Genomic DNA, 21814 nt, shown 5'->3' on the forward strand with positions numbered 1-21814 from the left:
ATACCATCTTCATGCTAATGACCCTGGATTTATAATGCCTGCCCAAACCTTCCCCTCTGAGGTCCAGATTCATGCAAATACCTACTTGACTCATCTGCCCAGATCTGCCATAGGTGGTGTCTCAAACTTAGTGCATCCCAAACATCCATCAACAAAATATGGTCTAGCCATACAATGAACAAAGTACTGATATATACGACAGTAAGGGTGAACCTGAGAAATACCTAACATAGCAGAAGCAGCCACACAAAAGGCCACATATTGTATGATTCCATTCATATTACATGTCCAGAACAAGTGAATCTGTAGAGATGGCCAGTAGATTAGTGGTCGCCTAGGGAATGGAGTAGCAACAAGGAGGAACTGCAAATGGGCATAGGAATCTTCCGGGGGTAATGGAAACGTGCTAAAATTGAATTACGGCAATGGTTGCACAACTCTGTAAATTTACTAAAAATCACTGAATTGTACACTGAAATCAATGTATAAGACTTATGGTCTATAAATTACACCTTGAGAGGGTGCCTGGGGGGCTCAGTCAGTTAAGCGTCTACCTTCAGCTTGAGTCATGATCTCAGGGTCCTGGGATGGAGCCCCATGTCGGGCTCCCTGCTCAGTGGGGAGTCAGCTTCTCCTCTCCCTCTGACCCGCCCCCCACTCCGGCTCATGCTCGCTCCCCCTCCCTAATGAGTAAATAACATCTTTTTTAAAAAAACTGCACCTCAGTAAAGCTGTTTTTAAAAAATCCCTATACTCTTGATTCTACCTGCTCAGTGCTCCTTCTCCAGTCTTCCTTTCCTCAGGAAGTGGCCCGCCCCACCATTCATGGGACCTTTGACATCATCCTGGACTCTTCCTTCTTCTTCTTCTTTTTTTTTTTTTTAAAGATTTTATTTATTTATTTGACACAGGCAGAGAGAGAGAGAGATAGCCAGCTAGAGAGGGAACACAAGCAGGGGGAGTGGGAGAGGGAGAAGCAGGCTTCCCGCGGAGCAGGGAGCCCGATGCGGGGCTCGATCCCAGGACCCTGGGATCATGACCTGAGCTGAAGGCAGATGCTTAACGACTGAGCCACCCAGGTGCCCCACTCTTCCTTCTCTTCACTTGCCTTACTCACCCAAGTCCCACTTCTTGTTCTTCCAAAATATCTGTGGACTCGATTGCTCTCCATCTCCGCCGCACCACTGCGCAAGCCATCTTTCCCTATAAGCCTGCAGACACTTCCTGATGGTTCTCCTTCACTCTCACCCCTCTCCAATGGTTTTCACATAGCAGTCCAAGAATCCTCTTAAAACATAAATTACAGCACATCCCCACCATGTTTAAACTCTTCCCATTAAGCTTATAATAATCCAAACTTCCCCACCCCACGGCCTACAAGGGCCTCTCTCTTCAAGGCACTCTGCTTATTCTAAACTGACTCTGCCTATCACAGAGCCTTTGCACATGCTGTGGCTCTCTGCAAAAATATACTGTACTTTGTATATGAACGTACACAATAAGACTGCCCACTGATTCTTGCGAAGGCCTCTTTTTCTGAAATACTAGCCTTTACATTTTTTTTTTTAAGATTTATTTTAGGAGATAGAGCGTGCAAGCAGGGGGAGGGACAGAGGGAGGAGAGAATCCTCAAGCAGACTCTGCACTGAGCGCAGAGCCCAATGTGCAGCTCCATTCCAGGACCCTGAGATCATCACCTGAGCCAAAATCAAGAGTCAGTCGCTTAACCAACTGAGCCACCCAGGTGCCCTTTGCCTTCACACTTTTTAAAAATATTAAAGGACGGCAATGAGAGATGGTAGTTTATTTTCCCAAGTAAGATGTTAGTACATCCAAATAGTCCACAGCTTTTTTTTTTCCCAGGAAATTTACAGGTTTGAAATGTAGCATCTCAACCACTGCAAAACTCCATGCACAGTCTTCACCATATTGTGTCTAAGCACTGGGCTAGGAAACATGGAAAAAAAAACCAGAGTTCCACTTCCATAGTTCATAACATAATACAAGAGGAAATACCTAAACACATAATTTCCATTTAAGGTGGCACACACAGTGACAGAAGGTGTCCTGAGTTAACACTGGCACAAGGAAAAGACAGAGGAAGCCCAACTACCAGCAGAGGAGTGCTCAGAGTCAAATGTGGGTGGCTAGTTAGTAGGAAGAGAGCCTTGGGGTGCCGGGGTGGCTCAGTCCATGGAGCGTGTGCTTTGGTTCAGGTCATGATCCCCGGGTCCTGGGATGGAGCCCCACATGGGACTCCCAGCTCAGCGGGTCTCCCTCTCCCTCTGCTGCTCTCTTGCTCGCTCTCTCTCTCAAATAAACAAATAAATCTTAAAAAAACAAAAAACAAGGGAGAGCCTTCATCTGCGATAGTTTGTAATTAGGAGCTGGGGTGGCAAAAAGGCACCACTGCTCATGGAAAGGCAGGTGTTGGCCAGGTAGAGCAGGTAACTGGAGCAGTTCGATGTTATGGTTGGCTACACGAAGAAAGTACTATTCCGTGTAACTAAAAGCACAGATGAGAAGTTTAGAAATAGTCATTCAAGCAAGCTCCTTTATTTCAAAATATGGGGCATTCAATACTATGCTACTAGGCAAGTCTGGGTGGGCTTGGTAAATCCATCATTATGCATGCATTTATCTTATGCAACACACAAGAATCCTATGACATGGGTATTATCTTGAGGCTGCTCAAGAGGAGTATATTGGGAATCAGGCCCCCAGAAAATTGCCCAGGGCCCTCAACAACCAACCGGCAGAGATAGGAATCCAGCTCAGGTTAGCACAATGGCACAGAGCCTTTATTTACTATATTATGCTACAGGTAAAATTAACAGTTCAGCCCCTAAATAGCTCTTCTGACAATGATCTTGCAACCTATCCTGAATACCTTTCCTGTGAGAGACTGAGCTCAGTAAAACTGGTAAGAGTTCCATAGCCTACTAATAATTACATACACAAAGAAGTAATCATATAAACAAGTATATCTGACCAGATGTATCCGCCTTAAAGCTGAATATGTCATTAAGAAATTTCTCATCTTATCCATTCTAAATTCTTAGAAAAACAAGTTTAGGCGAAAAAGCAACTGCCAGATCAGAAGGAAGTCAACTGTAAAGATGTTTACATGAAGGAACATATGAATTAGATGAAAAGAGTGAAAAATCACAAACAGCCACCCTCTCACAAGCAAGAACATTAGATAATGACTCTTAGTCGACAGCACAGAAACATTCTTCTGCCATTGGTTTAATCAACTCTGGGGCACATTATTTTGAATTTGGTCTTTCAGAGTGGTAATTAAATTGCAGTGGAAAAAATTTTAAGACTAACGGGAGCAGGCTTTGTGGGGGGGGAGGGGAAGGCCTCCATGGCCTTACCAAAAAATCCTACAAAGGTTTCTCCAAATACAGAGCGACTGTCTCAGGTTAGGGAAACACCTGCGGGTAACAGTCTCCATCAGCAGCCGCCCTACGAGTTGCTAAAGGTCCATCCACCCGGCAGCTGGCGGCGAATCTGCAAGACTCCCGGACCGGGCGGGGAGAGCGCGCGCACTGCGGCTCCCATCCCTTCTCCAGGGGACAGTCTGGGAGACTCTAAGATCTTCCCTTAACAGAAAAGCCCTCATTTTACAAAGGTTTCGGTCCCTAGCCCTCCGCCGGGACCAGGACCGCACCGCAAACAAAGGCGCGGCTTTCTGTCGTCCGCCGGCCGAGGTGAGGAGAGGGCGGGCGGTGACCCACCTGACCTCCACCTGCCCGACGGGAGGCCGCGCGGGGCCGGCGAGGGCTTGGCCGCCCTTCCTTTGCCGCGGGGGGCCGGGGAGCCTGAGGGACCCCGCCCTGCCCCCGGGCTGCCCCTCGGAGGTCCCGGGCCGGGGCCCACGCCCACGCGCGGCCTCGCCGGGGCCGTCCCCGCACTGCAGCAGTGCACGCCGCGGGCCCGGGCCGCGATCGGGGAGCCCCCCTCGCCCCGGGACCGCCCTCACAGCGCCGCTCGAACCCTGCGCACCCTGGGGAGGACGCCCGCGCCGCCTCGTCGCTCCCGGGCCCGCGGGAGGAGACGCCCCAGCTGCCCGGGCTTCGCCCAGCGGCCGAGGGCGCGGGGCTGGCTTACCGGCGGCGGCAGCGTCCCTTGTCGGCGGGCGCGCCCACGTGCGGCGCGGAGGAACTGGCCGGGCTGTGGCAGGTAGAGCGAGCAGCCCCGGCAGCTCAGCCCGGAGCCGAAACTGGGGAGGAAGCGCCGCGCCCGAGCCCGAGCGGCGGCGGCCCCAGCCGGCGGGGCGGGATCGTGAGGAGGGCCCTCGTCAAAGGGGGGCGGGGCCGGGCCGGATGGGGCGGGTCCAGGGCGGGCCCTCAGCGCGCGGGGCGGGGCAGGGGGCGGGACCAAGGGAGAGCCCTCAGTGCGGGTGCAGAACCCGAAGGCGGGCCTTTGACCCGGGGGGCGGGATCAGGAGGCGGTACCTCAGCGCGCGCGGGGCGGGTCCTGGACATCGGCTCTGGGGCGTGGGGCTCTAATCCCTAGTCCCCCACAGCCTCCGGGCGGTGGGCGTCACTCTCAGCGGCCGCAACTAACTGCCGCCCTCGCAGCGGGGCTGCTCCGAGGAAGGCCTGCAGAGGTGGGAGGGGTGGCTCCGACTACCACCTGGGGCTCCCCAAGCACACCCAAACGGAAGGGGACAGCGGTCAGTTGATCACCGTGCTCCAGGAGGGGCTTTGGAGTACGGACGAGAACCGTGGGGCCCAAGAAAAGTGGGGCCGATGGCACATGGCTCACCCCATCCTTTCCGCTGGGACCACACCCAAACCCTCGGGGAGGAGGTGAAATGAATCCTTCCATACGCGCTGGGGCCGCGGGAAGCCCCGGGGACCTGGTTAAGGCGCCCTCGCCCCCAGAGGCCGCACCTTTCTGGACCTTGGCGTCAGAGGCGAGGGAATTAATTCGTGGAATGAGTTTCATTGTGTGGGTTCTGGCTCAGAAGGAGACCTCAATCAACTCTAAAGAGCATTAATATTTCCAGATAAACTCTAACGCCTTCCTGTCATCCTCAGGAGCCTCCGGACCTGCACAGTTCAGACCCACCCAACCTGGCCTGACAGCTGCAGGGCCACACGCACCTAGAAGGACTGGAGTCAGGCGGAGTTCGCCTGTGCATCCTGATTGCACCAGCTGGGGCTCCCAGCCAACCAAAGCTGCTGGCACCTGTTGATTGAGGTGGTAATTTCTGCACAGGCCTCTGACCATTTAACCCTTGACAGTCCCTTAAGGAATTTTCAGATCTAGTCTGGGGCTCCTAAAAGCTAGGTCTCCCTGAAAGAGTTAGGAGGTGGGAGTGGGAGGTCCACGAACACTTTGAAGTTGTACAGAACATTTTGTGTATATGTTTTTGGAAAAGGGTATATAGTTCGTATCAGATTCCCAAGGGGATCTATCGCGGGCCCCCAAATCACCAAGAATATTTTCATCATTTGGGATGCGGGACCCCCTTCCCAGTCTTCTGATTCTGATTCCATCTGCATTTGGCATATACCAAGTGCACCAGATGTAAATCCTCTAATGGTCAATTTTAGGAGTGGTCTTAAAGTTAGAAGCAGAGGAAAGCTAAAGGATGAAGCATTTAGTGGGAAAAAATTAATTTCATGAAACTGATTTCCTGATGAAGATATGAGAAACTCCATTTTTATAAAAACAGTTACCAAAGAGGTGAGGTGGGTTTTTTTTGCTTTTGTTTTGGGTTCCTCAAATCCTAGCCACACTCCACACTGCATTTAACTAAGAATGAAAGAACTGCTTATACTCCCCACTGAAAGGGAGAACCAGTCTATTCATGTCAAAACCACCATGTATAACTTTGTCCTAATACATTAAAATAAAATACATGCCTTGTATTTGTCACCAGTCTCTAAAGAACTCCAGGTGTGTGGAAAGTTAATTTAAATGAATTTTGACAGATTCAAGTATCATAAACCCTTAAAAGAACCCCTACACTTATAATCAGGATTGATAGCATTAAGATTTGAAAGTTTATTCCTAAACGAAATCTGTTTCCGTGGGTCAAGTTGCCACACTTAAAAGTCTACTTAGCTGTGTTTATCTGTAAGACATATAAATAGAGCCTGTTACTCACATAATAATATGCTAATCAGAGCATTTCAGATTTAATCTGAACCAGAACTTTAATCCTTGCCTCTTCTGATAATAAAGAAGGGGTTATAAATAAGTTGTGACTACATTCTCTGGCTCAGGCTGGCCCACCTGTTAGAGAGATTGGCCAGGTAAACACATTCTGAGTTTCCATGTGCAAATCCTGGTGATCCTCTAACCCTGTCTTTTCTGTAAACTAGATTCTCCACCACCCCATCTGGACAAAGTCCTGTGTAATTCTGTATTTGATGCTGTGCCCACTTTGTGGTTGATTTGTAGTAACACGTAAACCTTTGTCAGGATCATCATTATCACCCGTCATTATCATACTACATCATTGTTCAGGATCTTGGTCTGTCATACTCTTTAGTGAAGTTCACTAGGTGAGGGAGAAGCCCAAAGGCCAGGCCTAAAGCTGATACTGTTTGTGGGTTTAACACGCATGTGTCAGCCTAGAAAAGTGTATCATGGAGAAGCTGGTTCGGACAGGATCACTGGCTCCATTTGGTGTCTCAAAAACACACAGAATGGGATAATCCACTTAAAATATGCCACATTTAAACCATGTTTCATTTACCTATTTTATGGAAAAGTTCACACAGAGGCTAAATGGGGGATCTAATAACCAGATGGCTTATAAATCACTTAGATTCGATGTATCATCTCCCCTAATTTTTACACCAAGGGAGTTGCCCTGGTCTGTAGACTTGTAATAGTGAAGCTGGGCATGCCAAGCACTAGGCACCAAGAAAAACCAAGGAATTGCAATCCTGGTTTTTCACTTGGATACGATCCTGGCTCTTGGCTCTTGGCTCTTAACTGTGGGATCTTGGACAAGTTAATCAACTTCTCCAAGCCTTTTTCCTTATTTGAAAAATGATATTAATACCTATCTCAAAGGACAGCTGTAAGAAATACATAAAACAACATAGGGAAAATATTAAGCATGACATATGGCCTAGTATGCCATGGTTCTCAATTCATGATTTTTTTTTCTTTTTTTTCCTTCTGATTCTAAACCTAATTATTTTTTTCACTACAACACACCGTGAAACATTTTCATGCACATGTATTAGATTCCTTTCAGTTGCAAGCAATAACATAATTCAAACTAGCTTAAGGAATAGGAACATTTCTTTTAAGGATTCAGGGGTATCTTGGAGCAGCTCTTCGAATCTGGGATCTCAGGAATAGTCTGAGGCCAGGTAAGGGATGCCACGGTGGGAGGTGGGACAGTTTCTCTTGGAGCCACTCTGTGTGTCTCTTGAGAATTGGTTGCTTCTTTTTCTGGCTATACTTAGTTCCCTCTGCTCCATAGACCATGTGGAGCGGGGCGGGGCCACCCACAGTAATAGCTCTGAGCTTTCCCTGATCCAGTCTAGCTAGTCCTCCTCCTTAGAAGACAGGCCTACAGCTGGAACAGTAAACAGAGGCTAGCAGGACAAAGTCACCTTGTGGCTGTGGCAGCTGCAAACATGGGAAGAAGCAGTGGGCAGAGGGTGTTGGGCAGACCATCCCATAAGGGTCCCCTATGACCTTTCCATAAACATGAGACATGCTGTTCTGGTCAGCAGTTTACAATTAATGGTCTTCTAAGCAGGTACACACTGATCCAAAAATGTCAAGATGATGCTTGGCTAGAGACAAAAAAGGGAGAAGAAATAAAAGGAACTGGCCTGTTTACTTGTGCATTTCCTGTCTGTGACTCCATTAGGCAGAACCTGAAAATACTCCGAAGTCCTGGTGCTACTGCTCATCATTGGCAGGGTTCTGGAGGCTGGCTGCAGACGGAGACCAGAGTATGAAAGATATCAAGGAAACCTATCGAAAACCATTAAAATGTTTTTAGAGCCAGACAAGAAGTCATTAAGGTGTCTTGGGAGCTATGGTCCTAGACAAATACAAGAGCAAGCTGGATTTGATCAGGCAACGTAGAGATGGCTAAAGGAAGTGAGATGCAGTTTGGGTGGGATTCAGACGTCCCTCCACCCAAAGTGGATGAGGAAGTGAGGTGTGGGTTGTCAGAGCTAAATGACACTTTGCCATGCTGCCATCATTAAGCTGGAGAATCCAGAAGCACTTTGCATGCTGTGATATACAAATTAACAGGATTACCTGCATAGTCCTAGTTCCCCCAAATAAATGAAACCTTGAGCATTTCCACACTTTCCTGCTTCTCAAAAGGAAAATGGTCTTTTTTTTTTTTTAAAAAAAAAGATTTTATTTATTTGACAGAAAGAGACACAGCAAGAGAGGGAACACAAGCAGGGGGAGTGGGAGAGGGAGAAGCAGGCTCTCTGCTGAGCAGAGCCTGATGCAGGGCTCGATCCAAGGACCCTGGGATCATGACCTGAGCTGAAGGTAGACGCTTAACGACTGAGCCACCCAGGCATCCCAAAAGGAAAATGGTATTATTCCTTATTTCTGCAATGCCATCGTCAGGTGATACGATGTGACCTTTGTGGTCATAATCAGGTGACAACATTGCTGTATCTCATGATGAACAGCCCATCATAAACTTGGTAAATTTGTGTTTTCATTCCTTTGTAGTTTGTCCATTGTGCACCTGTTGTATTTCTGTTGTTTGGCTAGCCATTCCTTCTGAGGTCTTGACTCCCTAGCAAATGTTCTTCACAAGTGTACTTCTCTTTCGTAAGATTCTTTAGTTTCCAAGTCCTTTTTCTACAGGGTATAACCAGAACCCAGGAGGCCAATTACAAAACCAATCCCATTGCTTATTGTCAGAGACTATAAAAGGGGCTCAGGGAGGTATCTGAAGGGTCACCTTGGGCTGTAGCTCTGAGGGGAGCAGGAATAGGTCCGGGAGAAGGTATCTGCAAGTGTCAGAGCAAAGAGATGGTCTGGACAAAGTTGCCCATGCAGGAACAATTTGAAAGAAGGGGCATGGCAACTTTGCAAACCTTCTGGGAACACAGATTACAAAACCCAAGTGAAAACCCCAGTGTGGAAGAAATCATACCCGTTGAAAAAAAGGACATTCTCCCTGAGTCTTTTAAGCCATACTACTTCATAAGAACCAATGAAAATGTGCTCAAATGTAATGAAACAGAATGTGATACAAAGTAGGATTGCAGAACTATGGAAACAGGATAAATCACGTCCTTACAGAGTTAACAACCTAGAATCAGCAAGGTATGGCTGGAACATGGCTGGAACCTGCTCCGTAGCCCGAGAGCTCTTGCTAGACCCGTGGTTCTTAAACTGCTGTCCCAGCACCAGCAGCACCTGGGAACTTGTCAGAAATGCACATGCTGGGGCCCCAACTCTGGGCAATGTTTTAACATACCCTCCAGGTAATCCTGATGCCCTCGGACACTGTAGAACCACTGGACCAGGTTCTTCGCCCTTTCAGGCTAGAGTTTGGACATAGCAAAATCGCTCAGTCCGATTCTAGAACAAGACACTTTCTCCCAGGGAGGTTCTAATCGACATTCCCCAAGGACGGAAACAGAAGCTGACTACAGCAAAAGAATTCATTCATTCATTCCACAAACATTTATTAAGCATTAAGCACCAAAGCAGACATTCACCAGTTTTGGACGACTTTGTCATGGACTAGCTGGCCATGAGGCTCGGTAGCATCTGGAGGCAGCAGGGCCAAGTAGACAGGGGTCTCGGCTCCCTCCTCCACAGTCCTGGGGCCATGAGCCTCACCCATGTCCGTCTTCACCCACCCTGGGCAGCATGCGTTCAGCAGAATCCTGTCAGCTTTTCTCTTCTCATCCAGACGCCGGGCCAAGATTCTTGATAAGACCGTGACCCCCAGCTTGGACACCCCATAAGCTGAGTTGGGCCAGCCTTCCTTCTCATGCACTTCATTGTTTGTATCCTCCACGAACTTCTTCATGAGGTCCACCAGGTCCTCCTCCATGAGCATCTCACATCGGAACTTCTTTTGTAGATCTGCGCTGCAATTTTCAAGAGCTTTTGAACCCTCTAAACTACTGATATTTACCACCCTGCCTGAAACAGAATAGTAAAAACACAGGAGCACGTCACAAATAAACAATGGTTGGTTGACTCTACCTAACATGCAATTCGATTCATACTGCAGGCTTAACTGCTGATTTTTAAAAAATGACTCTAGGAGGCACCAGTGGGTTTTAACATTATGTTGTGCTCTCCTCCCCCAAAGGGAAGGATGCATTCCCATCAGCAACAGGGGCTAAAAGCAGTGATTTTTCATTAGGTGAGGAGGAGGTAGGTCTGGAGTGGAATCACCAGGTGCTTTTATAAAACCATCCCCTTGCACCCATGAACACTCAGGTGCCTGTGAACTTACTCTCCTAGAGACAGCACCCTCACCCTGAGGATTAAAGCTCTTTCTTGGCTTGCACAATTTCCTAGGGCCACGGGCAGCCACCTCTTTAACTCCGAGTACCAAAAATCAGGGTCAAGCAATGCCGTGTCTATCCTTAATGATGGCTACTTTCACACATGGAGTGGGTTGATTCTCCATCCCAGTTTTGATTTTCATCACTTTTTTAGCCCATAGCTAAAAAGTAAATATAATGTAATTAATGAGTTAATATTCATATTAACAATAATTCACAGCTACTAAAGAGATCGTTTTGTCTATAAAAAAAATATGCAGGCCCAAAACTGTAAGACAATTTGAAGTATTGATGGAAGTCCCCAAACCAGTAAATGTGTGAATTTATACAGTTCATCCAACATCAAAACCCACCACATTTGGGGGTTCTTACATATTATCCTGAATCCACTTCCTGTGCATCCAATAGGATAATCGTTTTTTTATTTTGTTTTGTTTTTTAAGTAGGCTCCACGCCTACTTATGGAGCATGGAGCCCAACATGGGGCTTGATTGAACTCACAACCCTGAGATCAAGACCAAGACCTGAGCTAAAATCAAGAGTCGGACACTTAACCGACTGAGCGACCCAGGTGCATCAGGATAATTGGATTTTATTGCATTTTTTGAGTGGCATTCATTCACCATGGAGATGGGGCGGGAGCTGGGGGGGGGGGTGGGGAGGGTGTTGCACATTCTACTAGATATCCTTATGGACCAACCCCACACAGAGATATCCTCACTTTGTCTTGAAAACGAGCACCTCACTTATCTCCAGGTACCCAAGACTCTTCAGTAATTTTCTTCCTCTCTTGTAATGCATATTTCTTTCTTTCTCAACCTTTAACTGTGAGAAATTTGAAACCTATAGAGAAGTTTGCAAGAAAAGTTCAATCAACACCCATACACCTTTCCCCTAAGTTCCTCAATTATTAACATTTTGCCACATTTGCTTTCTCTTTCTCTTAATTGCAGACAAATATAAAACTTTGCTCTAAACACGTTAGTATATATATGGTAACAAGGGTATTATCTTACATAACCACAAGAGTGCTCACACTCAAGCCCTTTATCATGGTACAAAACTATTACCTAAAGTACAGTTCACATTCAAAGGACTCCAATTATCTCAATAATCTTCCTTTATAGGTCTGTTTTCATCCAGGCTCCCATGTGGGATCATGGATTACATTTAGTGGTCTTGTCTCTTTAGTCTATTTTTTTTTTTAAAGATTTTATTTATTTGTCAGAGAGAGAGAGCACAAGCAGGGGGAGTGGCAGGCAGAGGGAGAAGCAGGCTCCCCACTGAGCAGGGAGCCCAATGCTGGACTCGATTCTGGAACCCAGGGATCATGACCTGAGCCGAAGGCAGACACTCAACCAACTGAGCCACCCAGGCGTCCCTATTTTTTTTTTTTTAAGATTTATTTATTTATTTTTAGAGAAGGGGGGTAGGGGAAGAGGGAAAGGGAGAGAGAATGCCAAGCAGTCTCCATGCTAAGCAGGGAGCCCGATGTGGGGCTTGATCCCATGACCCTGAGATCAGGACCTGAGCTGAAACCAAGAGACAGACACTTAACTGACTGAGCCACCCAGGTGCCCCTCTCTTTAGTCTATTTTAATCTAGAATAGTTAACAATGATCTTTTTGAAGACTCTAGGCCATTATTTTGTAGTATTTGTCCCAACTTGGATTAGCATGATTTTTAAAAAAGATTTTATTTCTCAGAGAGAGCGCACAAGCAGGGGGAGTGGCAGGCAGAGGGAGAAGCAGGCTCCCTGCTGGTCAGGGAGCCCGACGTGGGACTCGATCCCAGGATCCTGGGATCGAGCCCCGCATCGAGCCCCGCATCGGACTCCCCGCATCGGACTCCCCGCATCGGACTCCCCGCATCGGACTCCCCGCATCGGGCTCCCCGCATCCGGCTCCCTGCTCGGCGGGAAGCCTGCTTCTTCCTCTCCCACTCCCCCTGCTTGTGTTCCCTCTCGCTGTGTGTCTCTCTCTGTTGAATAAATAAAGAAAATCTTTAAAAAAAATAAAGAAAATAAACGGCTTTGTTTTTAATCACCTGGCTGCTAGCAGGAATTAAATTCAAAAGGGAAAGGAGGAAAGAAAAATGAATTACAGGAGCTGCTCTGTGCCTTTGGTGAAAATTAAAAACTTCTAAGAGTAAGAGGTGTCCTCTTTGACCTCAGGGGACACCTCTGGGAGAAAGGCCAAGGGGTGACCGTCTCAACAGCTGGATGCGTCCAATCATCCCTGAGAAGGGCTGCACCCACACCACCCACACCTCCCTTTGCTGAGGTCCTGGGGGGCCCAGGGTCCAGAAACAAGCCCTACCCCATTCTTAGAAATAGTGTGCAAGTAGCTCCGCCTAGTGGGCAAACATTTGATTAACCTATTCACTCGATTTTTTTTTTTAAGATTTTATTTATTGACAGACAGAAACACAGCGAGAGCAGAACACAAGGAGGGGCAGAGGGAGACGGAGAAGCAGGCTTCCCGCTGAACAGGGAGCCTGATGCGGGGCTTGAACCCAGGACCCTGGGATCATGACCTGAGCCCAAGGCAGATGCTTAACGACTGAGCCACCCAGGCGCCCCTATTCACTCCATCTTAAATGAATAAGCAAGAGGGATAACTTTCTTTAAAGACATAATGTAACACTAAATAAAATGTGGCTTTTAAGTCAGTTTTGTTTGGGGAGAAAGTGATTCCCTACAAATCAAGAGGCAATAATCCTCAGCTTTTTACCCTCCAGGTCAATGTGAGTTTTACTGAAAAAATCACAAATATTCTGTGTGTTGTAAACCAGATTCCCACTTTGGGAATTACTGTTACAGAGAACTGGTTAAAGCCAGTGATTCACCTGCTCTGGGTTGTTGCCTGAGCCCCACCCTCTCCAAAGCCACCTTTTATCTTTCAAAATGGCTTGGTTTGTAATCATTTGGCGTTATGATCCTTCCCTTCACTGGAACTAATTATCCTGATTTGACTGAGGGGTGAAGTCAGGAAACCTGAACACTGTTTTCAGCTCTATTACTACCTGTCTGTGTTCACATCGTTGGGTCTCAATTTCCTTCTCTGTAAAATGAAGACCTAGGAATGTAAGGTTTCTTTAATACCTTGCAGCTTTCAAATTCTAGGCTTCGAAAGCCCACAGACAGAGGACTTCTGGATACTTGGTAAAAGGCACCCTTGTAATGGAAGACTATGCAGCTGTAAAAAATAAGCTTTCTGTCCTAATCTAGAAAGAGTCCCAGATATAGTAAGTGAAGAAAGCAAAGTGGCAAACTTTATACTTAATGTTCCCTTTGTGTAAAAAAGGGAGCAAAAGAAATATGCATTTAGATTTGGATTAAAAAACTCCATCCTGAGGGTATGCCTGGGTGGCTCAGTCGGTTAAGTGTCCAACTCTTGATCTCATCTCAGGTCTTTATCTCAGGATGGTGAGTTCAAGCCCCGTGCTGGGTTCCATACTGGGCATGGAGCCTAGTTAGAACAGAATAAAACAAACCTCCAACGCCTTGGCCCTGGGCACTCACCAACTCCGTGCACCTGGACCCAAGGGTTTCTTCAGCCAGTACCTGCAACTCTGCCTGTGGGCTTTCTGTGAGCTAATCCCACTAGGAAAGGATAAAGGGAATTGCCTGTAGAGGCTGGGGATATGAACTGGGCAACCGGGGGGTAGGAGTCCGGGTGCAACTCTCACCATGCATCTTTTTAGATTTTAATATGTTTGCACTAGAGATCATCTTTATTCAAAATGTTAAATTGAGAAAAGCACATTTTTATTATGCAGTTATTTTAATTAAAAATGCATGCATACCAGGAAAAGGAATGCAATTCTAGACACTGCTCCTTCTAGTTTGACTGGTTGAGATTTGGAAGCTTTTTAATGTATTATTTGTTTCAGGCGTACAGGTTTGTGATTCATCAGTCATATAATACCCAGTGCTCATTTCAACACATCCCTCTCCAATGTCCATCACCCAGTTACCCCATCCCTCCCACCTCCCTCCACTCCAGCAACCCTCAGTTTGTTTCCTATGATTAAGAGTCTCTTACAGTTTGTCTCCCTCTCTGGTTTCATCTTGTTTCATTTTTTCCTCTCTTCCCCTATGATCCTCTGCCTTGTTTCTTAAATTCCACATATCAGTGAGATCATATGATAAATGTCTGAGAAAAGCACATTTCTAATAAGAACCACAGCTGCCTTTCTGGGGGAAAAGAGTCCTCAGGGAAGGGAGTCTTCTCTGTCCCCCTCCTTCCCAGTACAGTTGTATGATTCTTCATCAATGACAGTCTTCTCCATTAGACTCAGTGCTCTGTGGTCAGGGATTGTCCCTGTCCACTGTGCTTACCACTGTGTCCCCAGCACCTGGGTTATGGTAGGCCCTCCAGTATTTGTGGAAAAATAAAAGTTATTTATTGAATACTTGGGAGTGGGGGTAAGATACTCCCTAATAAAGAAAAATTTCTTTGGGAGGTTCTGCATCAGCTTGAAGACAGGAACATGGGGAAAGTTATAAAAATGCTAAAACAGATCCTTCCCTCAGGCCCCCAAATGAGCTGGGTGTGGCCCCACTACCCTGGGGAGCTGAGAAGGACCCACTGAGATTGCTCAGAGGCAAGAGGCCTTTGGGGACTTGTAACACCTTATCATTCTAGGGTTGCGTTCATGACATGGGACTGAAGGGCATTGCCATGTACCATACATGTATCTTTTAAAGCTAAGATGTGCAGGTGAGGAGCCAGCTCTTGTGAGAAAATAGTGCAGTTTTCTGTCCCCCCCCCCCCCCGGGAGAAATGGCATCCCTAGGTCACTCCTGAGGGACAGCCCCATGGCCCACTTCCTGCTGAGGGATGCAACCTGACAATCCACATGGCTGGACTTACCATGAGGTTTTATTATCGGCAGTAATTCGATGCAGACATTTCTTGTGGCAAAAAAGTTTGTCTTCAGTGTTATCTCAGCTTGAATGTCAAAGGGCGTTGGATCATCAGCTTCCGAAAAGAGAAGGAAACAAAGTCACGCATTTCCCCCCTGAAATTATATGACAAAGCGCATCTTATCTCTACTCAAAGGAAAAACAAGCTAACTTTTTTAAACCCCTAGGTCGGTGGTTCTCAAAACTTCAAGCGTGTATCTGAATCACCTGCAGGGCCTGTTAAAACACAGCGTTCTGGGCTCCGCCCCCAGAGTTTGGGATGGAGAAGGTCTGGGGTGGGGCTCCAGAATTTGCATTTCTAACGCGTTCCCAGGTGGACGCTGCAGCTACTGGTCTGGCCCCACTTTGAGAAATCCCGGCTTTCACGGCTGCTCCTCAATCTTGAACGGGTTTGGGACGCAGCTGGGGATTCTGTTAAAACGCAAATTCTGATTCAGCAGGTGTTGCGTGAGGCCTTAGCTGCAGGTGCTGCTGGTCCACCGCCCACATTGTTGAGGGGGCGGGGGCTTCCAGCCGACTTGTGTTCCAGGAAGCGGAGTATCTATCAGTCCGTCGTCAATCAGCCGCTGAGGACTGCTCCAGCGGGTGCCGGCCGCTTCCCGCCTGCGCTGCCAGAAAGCCCGCAGGCTGATTTGGAGGTGCGGATGCACAGCGACGGTGAGGGGTCAAGACCGGGGCGGGAATCGATCAGAGCCTCACACTAGTTTTTATTCTGTTCTGCCTCTTGGGTTTCTCTTCCCCATTAGGTTGGTAAATGAGGCTGGCTTGATTATTCTTTCTACCCCCGGCACAAGGTAGCTCAATTAACTTTCTCAGTAGAGCAACAGAGAAAGTAATCTCCTTGACTTTTCCGCCCCCCCCTCCAAAGATGCTACTTCAAATCACAGTTAAATGTATGTTTGATGACAAACAACAAATTCCCGGGGGGAGGGAGCAAGGTTCGCTTCCTTTCCGCCTGAGCCTATCAAAGCTCTCCATTAAACGAAATCTCAAGCCCACTAATATGCAAAGTGCGCGCTGATCGCGTCTCAGCGATTCATTTCCTGTCCCGAGCAGATGCATCTATGAATGCACCCTTTCAAGGAAAGCGAAAGCCCAAAGTGAGCTCAGAGACCCTTGGCAGAGAAAATGTTTTTTGCATTAGACAGAAAGCTGATGAGCTTAGCGGGGCGTGGCCCCCCTCCCCGCAGGCCGATTTTCTGGCAAACCGCAGCGGCTGACGGCTCCGGGAGGGCCCTAGGCTGCGTCCCGCCCGCCCTGCGCTGAGCGAACCGCTCTGGCGACTCCGTGGAAAGCGAGAATCCACCGCGCGAGGCCAGTGCTGAGCGCGTCCCGAGGAGCCGGCGCTGCGCTCCGCGATCACTCGAGTGGACGAGCGGCGGGCGGCTGCGGCTCTCTGCCCCGAACCCTTGGCGCGCCCAGGGACCCACCCCCGACCTACGCTTGAAGGCGATGCCCGCGTTGTTGACCAACACGTTGAGGCCCCCGTACTCCTTGCGCAGGAAGTCGCGCAGGGCGCGGATGCTCTGCAGGTCGTTGATGTCCAGCAGGTGGAAGCGGGGACTCAGGCCCTCGGCCTGGAGCTGCTGCACGGCTGCGCGGCCCCGCGCCTCGTCCCGCGCCGTGAGCACCACGTCCCCGGAGAACTGGCGGCACAGGTCGCGCGCGATGGCGAAGCCGATGCCCTTGTTGGCCCCGGTCACCAGCGCCACGCGGCTGCAGGACGACATGGCCGGGGGAGGCACTTGGCGCGTGGAGAGCGGACCGGGCTGTGGGCCACCGGGGAGCGCGCTGCAGAGGCGTAGACACGGAGGAGCCACAGAGAACTGAGTTCTGGGATCCAGTGCTGCGACGTCTAGAGAACGAGGCCCCAGCCCTCGGTCCCTCCCCTGCGAGGAGTGGCCGTCAGTTCCCCAAGGTTTCGTAACAGCCCACTCCCGGGCCCGCCCCTTCCCCCGGCGCTGCGCCCTCTTGGATCCCGCCCCTGAGTCAAGCGGTGGTCTGCGGGGTGGAGCGGTTGTAGTTTTCCCAAAGCCAAAGCAAATGGTGATGGGTCGATGGGGTCTAGAGATGCATTGCAGTTGGATTGAAGAAACTATTTTAGGAAAACCCCTAAAGGAGAAAAAAGGGGCTGAGTAATTTTCTTGGGCGTGCGCCCACCATCCACTGCAAAATGAAAATGTTTGCCTTTTCCTCAAATGCGATGAAAGTATTTAGACACGGTAACTGTTTCTCAGGACATAGATTCCCCCTTTTTGCTTAAACTCAAGAAAGGCAATGAGAAAAAAGGTCCTACGAGTAGATTCACAGGTGTGGGCAGGGTTCTTTGTGTGTGATTCCCAGTGCGCCCCCAAGTGGGAGGGAGTGTTAATGAAGCTCTTGTGTGCCAAGCCTCTTATTGGAATGCTGTTATTAATCCTTACATAACTCCTGTGGGTGATAAGTGTCTGCATTTTAGGTTTGTTCAAGGAGGATGGATATCGATGTATATATATTTTTTTCCTCCCAGTGAAACCTGTGCACCCACGAAGTTCAAATGAAAATGAATCCCCAGGTGTGTCGAGGTCTGCACAGGCAATTAGAACTGCACCGCACCCCGCCACCCCGCTTTAGTGTAATCTGAAGGTGTTTGATTAGTGACACTTAGATTTATGGAGAGCGACCTCATTGTGACTCAGCTTTTCCCAAGCAGAGCTGGCTAAGCTGCTTGTGTCTGTCTCCTTTTTTTTTTTTTTTTTTTTTAAAGATTTTATTTATTTATTTGACAGAGACACAGCGAGAGAGGGAACACAAGCAGGGGGAGTGGGAGAGGGAGAAGCAGGCTTCCTGTTGAGCAGGGAGCCTGATGCGGGGCTCCATCACAGGACCCTGGGATCATGACCTGAGCCGAAGGCAGACGCTTAACGACTGAGCCACCCAGGCGCCCCTGTGTCTGTCTCCTTGACTCCAAATCAACAAGGGAGGTCAGGAAGGTGGGCTCTTGCTGTGTGGTCCCCTCCTGTGGCTCAACCTGCAGTTTTTTCCTTCTAAAAATTACTTGAAACTTTATTTTAAAGATGCAGGGCTATTCAGGGTTTCTATTTCTTTCTAAGATTAATTCGTGTTTTTCAAAAAATTTGTTTATTTCATCTAAGTTGTTGATTCTTTTGATGTGAAGTTGTTAATAATATGCTCTGATTAGTCCTTTTAATATTGGTAGTGATGCCACCTCCTTTATTCCTGATGTTGGTCATATTTTTTCTCCTGTTTTGCCTGGAGAAAGGTTTGTCAATTTTATGGATTTTTTTCTCCCTCAAGGAAGCATCTTTTGCTTTTACTGATATTTTCCTCTATTTTTTCCTGATTCTATTTTTATTCTAACCTTTATTTCCTTTCTTTTGCTCACTTTGGGTTTTGTTTACTTTTTCTAGTTTCTCACCATGGATGCTGAGGTCCTTAATTTGAGATCTTTCTTCTTTTCTATATAGGTGTTGAGGGCTATTAATTTCCCTTTATTTTTATTTATCTTTTTTTGAGAGGGGGAGGGAAAGAGAGACTCTCAAGCAGACTCCATGTTGAGCAAGGAGCCCTATGTGGGGCTTGATTTCATGATCCTAAGATCATGACCTGAGCTAAAATAAGAAATCAGATGCTTCGCCAACTGAGCCACCCCGGGCCCCTATTAATTTCCCTTTAAGTACAGCTGCTGGTGACATCACATAAACCTTCATATGTTGACTTTTCAATTTTAATCAGTTTAAAATACTTTCTAATTTGCTTATTGATAACTTCTTTGACTTGTATTTAGAAGTATTTTTAAAAACATTTTAAGAAAATTTTTTTTTTTAAAGATTTTATTTATTTATTTGAGAGAGAGAGTGAGAGAGAGAGCACAAGAGGGAGGAGCGGGAGAGGGAGAAGCAGACTCCCTGCTGAGCAGGTAGCCCGATGCGGGACTCGATCCCTGGACTCCAGGATCATGACCTGAGCTGAAGGCAGTCGCTTAACCAACTGAGCCACCCAGGCGCCCGAAAATATTTTATTTTTAAGTAATCTCCACACCCATGTGGGGCTCAAACTCACAATCCCTGAGATCAAAAGTTGCATGCTTGGGGCGCCTGGGTGGCTCAGTGGGTTAAGCACCTGCCTTCGGCGCAGGTCATGATCTCAGGGTCCTGGGACCGAGCCCCGCATCGGGCTCCCTGCTCAGTGGGGAGTCTGCTTCTCCCTCTGCCCCTCTGCCCCTTAGCCTCTCTCCTGCTCACGCGTGCTCTCTTTCTGTCTTTCCCAAATAAATAAATCTTAAAAAAAAGAAAAAAGAAAAAAAGGTAGCATGCTCTACTGGCTGAGCCAGCCAGGTGCCCAGGAAGTGTATTTTTAAAAAATTTCCAACTATTTGGAGGTTTTCCAGATATCTTGCTGTTATTGATTTCTAACTTAATTCCATTGTAATTGGAGAACATACTGTGTAAGACCTGAATTCTTTTTTTTTTTTTTTAAAGATTTTATTTATTTGTCAGAGAGAGAGAGCGAGTACAGGCAGGGGGAGAGGAAAAGGGAGAAGCAGGCTCCCCACCGAGCAGAGAGCCCCACGCGGGACTCGATCCCAGGACCCCAGGATCATGACCCGAGCCGAAGGCAGCCGTTTAACCGACTGAGCCACCCAGGCGTCCCAAGACCTGAATTCTTAAAGAGTTTTAAAAGCGGGGAGAGAAATATTAAAACATGTTTTTGTGCAATGGTAATACTCTCAAAGGGAGGTATAAATTGGTGATGGAGAGAAAGGGAATAATTCAAGAACAAAATGTGTGGGAGGCAGGCGCAGTTGGGATCTAGGGCTCAGATGGAGGCTTGTCATTGGAAGCAGGCACTTCTTGTAACAGGAGGAAAGCAGAGTGTGTGGGTCTAGCTAGCTCATTCTTGAAGGCATTATTTTCTCTTTGAAGAATGAGCTGTTTGAGGTCATTAGCAAGAGGTTTCAGTCTGGGAGATTTGAGGAAATAATAGCCATCTTGTGGAGTGTGAAGGTGAATGTATTAGGGAACTGGGCAGCATTAACTAGTGGAGCTGGGGCCCCATTTGTGATCTGTGGTCATAAATGTCAAGACAGCATGATCAGCTTCCTGCAATTGCCCCACCCCCCCAACCCCCACCATGTCTAGCTGCTAGTGTAGGCTGGGAATGGTGGTGAAGTTGAGGGTTGGTGTTTTGCCAGGCACACACAAAAGCGTGAAGGGTGTTTGCAAGGAAAGGATTATAGTGTAGGGCTATGGCCTCAAAGGATAGAGGAAGGGACATGTTCCCTCATTTATAATGAGGGAAAAACAGTAGGGTTGATGGAAGGGGAGGTCTCTGAAGGCAGGACACCTCTGGAGGAAGCCAGGTCCTGGGACGTCACTGTGGGATGCTTTGAGATGGAGGTCTCAGAGGCTGTGTGGATGAACCATGTAAAGGGGGCAGGCAGGGAAATCTTGTTGGGGTGACGGAGGTCAAGGGACTGGGAAGCCAAGATCCTGGATGGCTTCTGACCTCATCAGAGACGAGGACAGGCGTGGAGAGGAAGAAGATACTGAGCCATGGGCCTCAAGGCGTGTGCCCTTCTGCTGCTGCTGTCCTGAAATTCTTGGTTTTTTAAATAAGGGTCCCTCATCTTCATTTGGCACTGGGCCCTGCAAATTATGTAGCAGGTCCTTGTCACCCCCATGAATGAAGGGGTATGTGGTGAGATTGGCTTGAAGGAACTGTGTCACTCATAACAATGGGGCCCAAGTTTTCCATGTTAGAATCTCCTGGGGATCTTCAGAAAAAAAAAAAAAAAAACACAAAACACAAATACAGATGCCTGGCTCCATCCTCAGACATTGTGATTTCATTGGTCTGGGGTGTGACCTAAGCACCGGGACTCCTAAAAGCTCTCCTGGTGATTCCGGTGTCCAGCAAAGGTTGGTAGCCTTTGGGTTAGAGTAGCAAGGTGGGTTGATTGGTTAAAATCGGCATGATCTTCGAAAGAGTTGGTGATTTCAAAAGAGAAAAGCTGAGAAAATGTTTGGCACAGGTTATTGTGGTAGACAGAATAAGCAATGCTCCCAGGGGTTCCTGTCCTAATCCCCAGAACCTGGGAATGTTGCTTTACATGGCAAAGGGGACTTTGCAGATGTGATTCAGTCGAGGATCTTGTGATGGGGTGATTACCTCGGAGTATCTTGGTGGGCCCAGTGCAATCTCAAAGATCCTTAATTACATTTTATTTTATAATTATGATTTAGTAATCTCTACACCCAATGTGGGGCTTGAACTCACGACCCTGAGATCAAGAGTCACATGTACTACTGACTGAGCTAGCCAGGCGTCCCCCGCCCCCCCGCAGGGTCCTTATTAAAGGGAAGCAGGAAGCTCAGAGGCAGAG

At 47.8% G+C, this 21814-nt stretch overlaps 2 protein-coding genes across 3 annotated transcripts in view; both read right to left on the reverse strand.

Annotated features, from left to right (window-relative positions):
* Nucleotides 1-4257, reverse strand: part of DOP1B (DOP1 leucine zipper like protein B) — a 101128-nt gene extending 96871 nt beyond the window's left edge. Inside the window, exon 1 of the mRNA XM_044919434.1 lies at nucleotides 4117-4257. The gene's annotated coding sequence lies outside the window, so the exon portion shown is untranslated. The remainder of the gene's footprint in view (nucleotides 1-4116) is intronic.
* Nucleotides 4258-9602: 5345 nt separating this feature from the next.
* CBR3 (carbonyl reductase 3) lies at nucleotides 9603-17308 on the reverse strand. Of its 2 annotated transcripts, none has more exons than XM_021677972.2 (3): nucleotides 16871-17308; nucleotides 15377-15484; nucleotides 9603-10068 (listed from the first exon to the last, which is right to left on the reverse strand). In XM_021677972.2, exons 1-3 carry the CDS (start codon nucleotides 17157-17159, stop codon nucleotides 9692-9694), a joined length of 774 nt encoding a protein of 257 aa, XP_021533647.1. In that variant the 5' UTR covers nucleotides 17160-17308; the 3' UTR covers nucleotides 9603-9691. The 2 variants fall into 2 exon arrangements, with proteins under 2 accessions (XP_021533647.1, XP_021533646.1); XM_021677971.2 differs by having other exon boundaries at nucleotides 9603-10128.
* Nucleotides 17309-21814: the final 4506 nt, after the last annotated feature.

The sequence above is a fragment of the Neomonachus schauinslandi genome, chromosome 1 (assembly GCF_002201575.2).
Source record: "Neomonachus schauinslandi chromosome 1, ASM220157v2, whole genome shotgun sequence".
Lineage (NCBI taxonomy): Eukaryota > Metazoa > Chordata > Mammalia > Carnivora > Phocidae > Neomonachus > Neomonachus schauinslandi.

Excerpts from the sequence above, each read along its gene's own strand:
- CBR3 (XM_021677971.2), bottom strand. The coding sequence starts at position 17,159 with ATGTCGTCCTGCAGCCGCGTGGCGCTGGTGACCGGGGCCAACAAGGGC. Across the intron at positions 15,485-16,870 it reads CGCGGGCATCGCCTTCAAGC|CTGATGATCCAACGCCCTTT; the intron begins GTAGGTCGGGGG and ends TCTTTTCGGAAG. Across the intron at positions 10,129-15,376 it reads GCCGATAATAAAACCTCATG|GCAGGGTGGTAAATATCAGT; the intron begins GTAAGTCCAGCC and ends ATTCTGTTTCAG.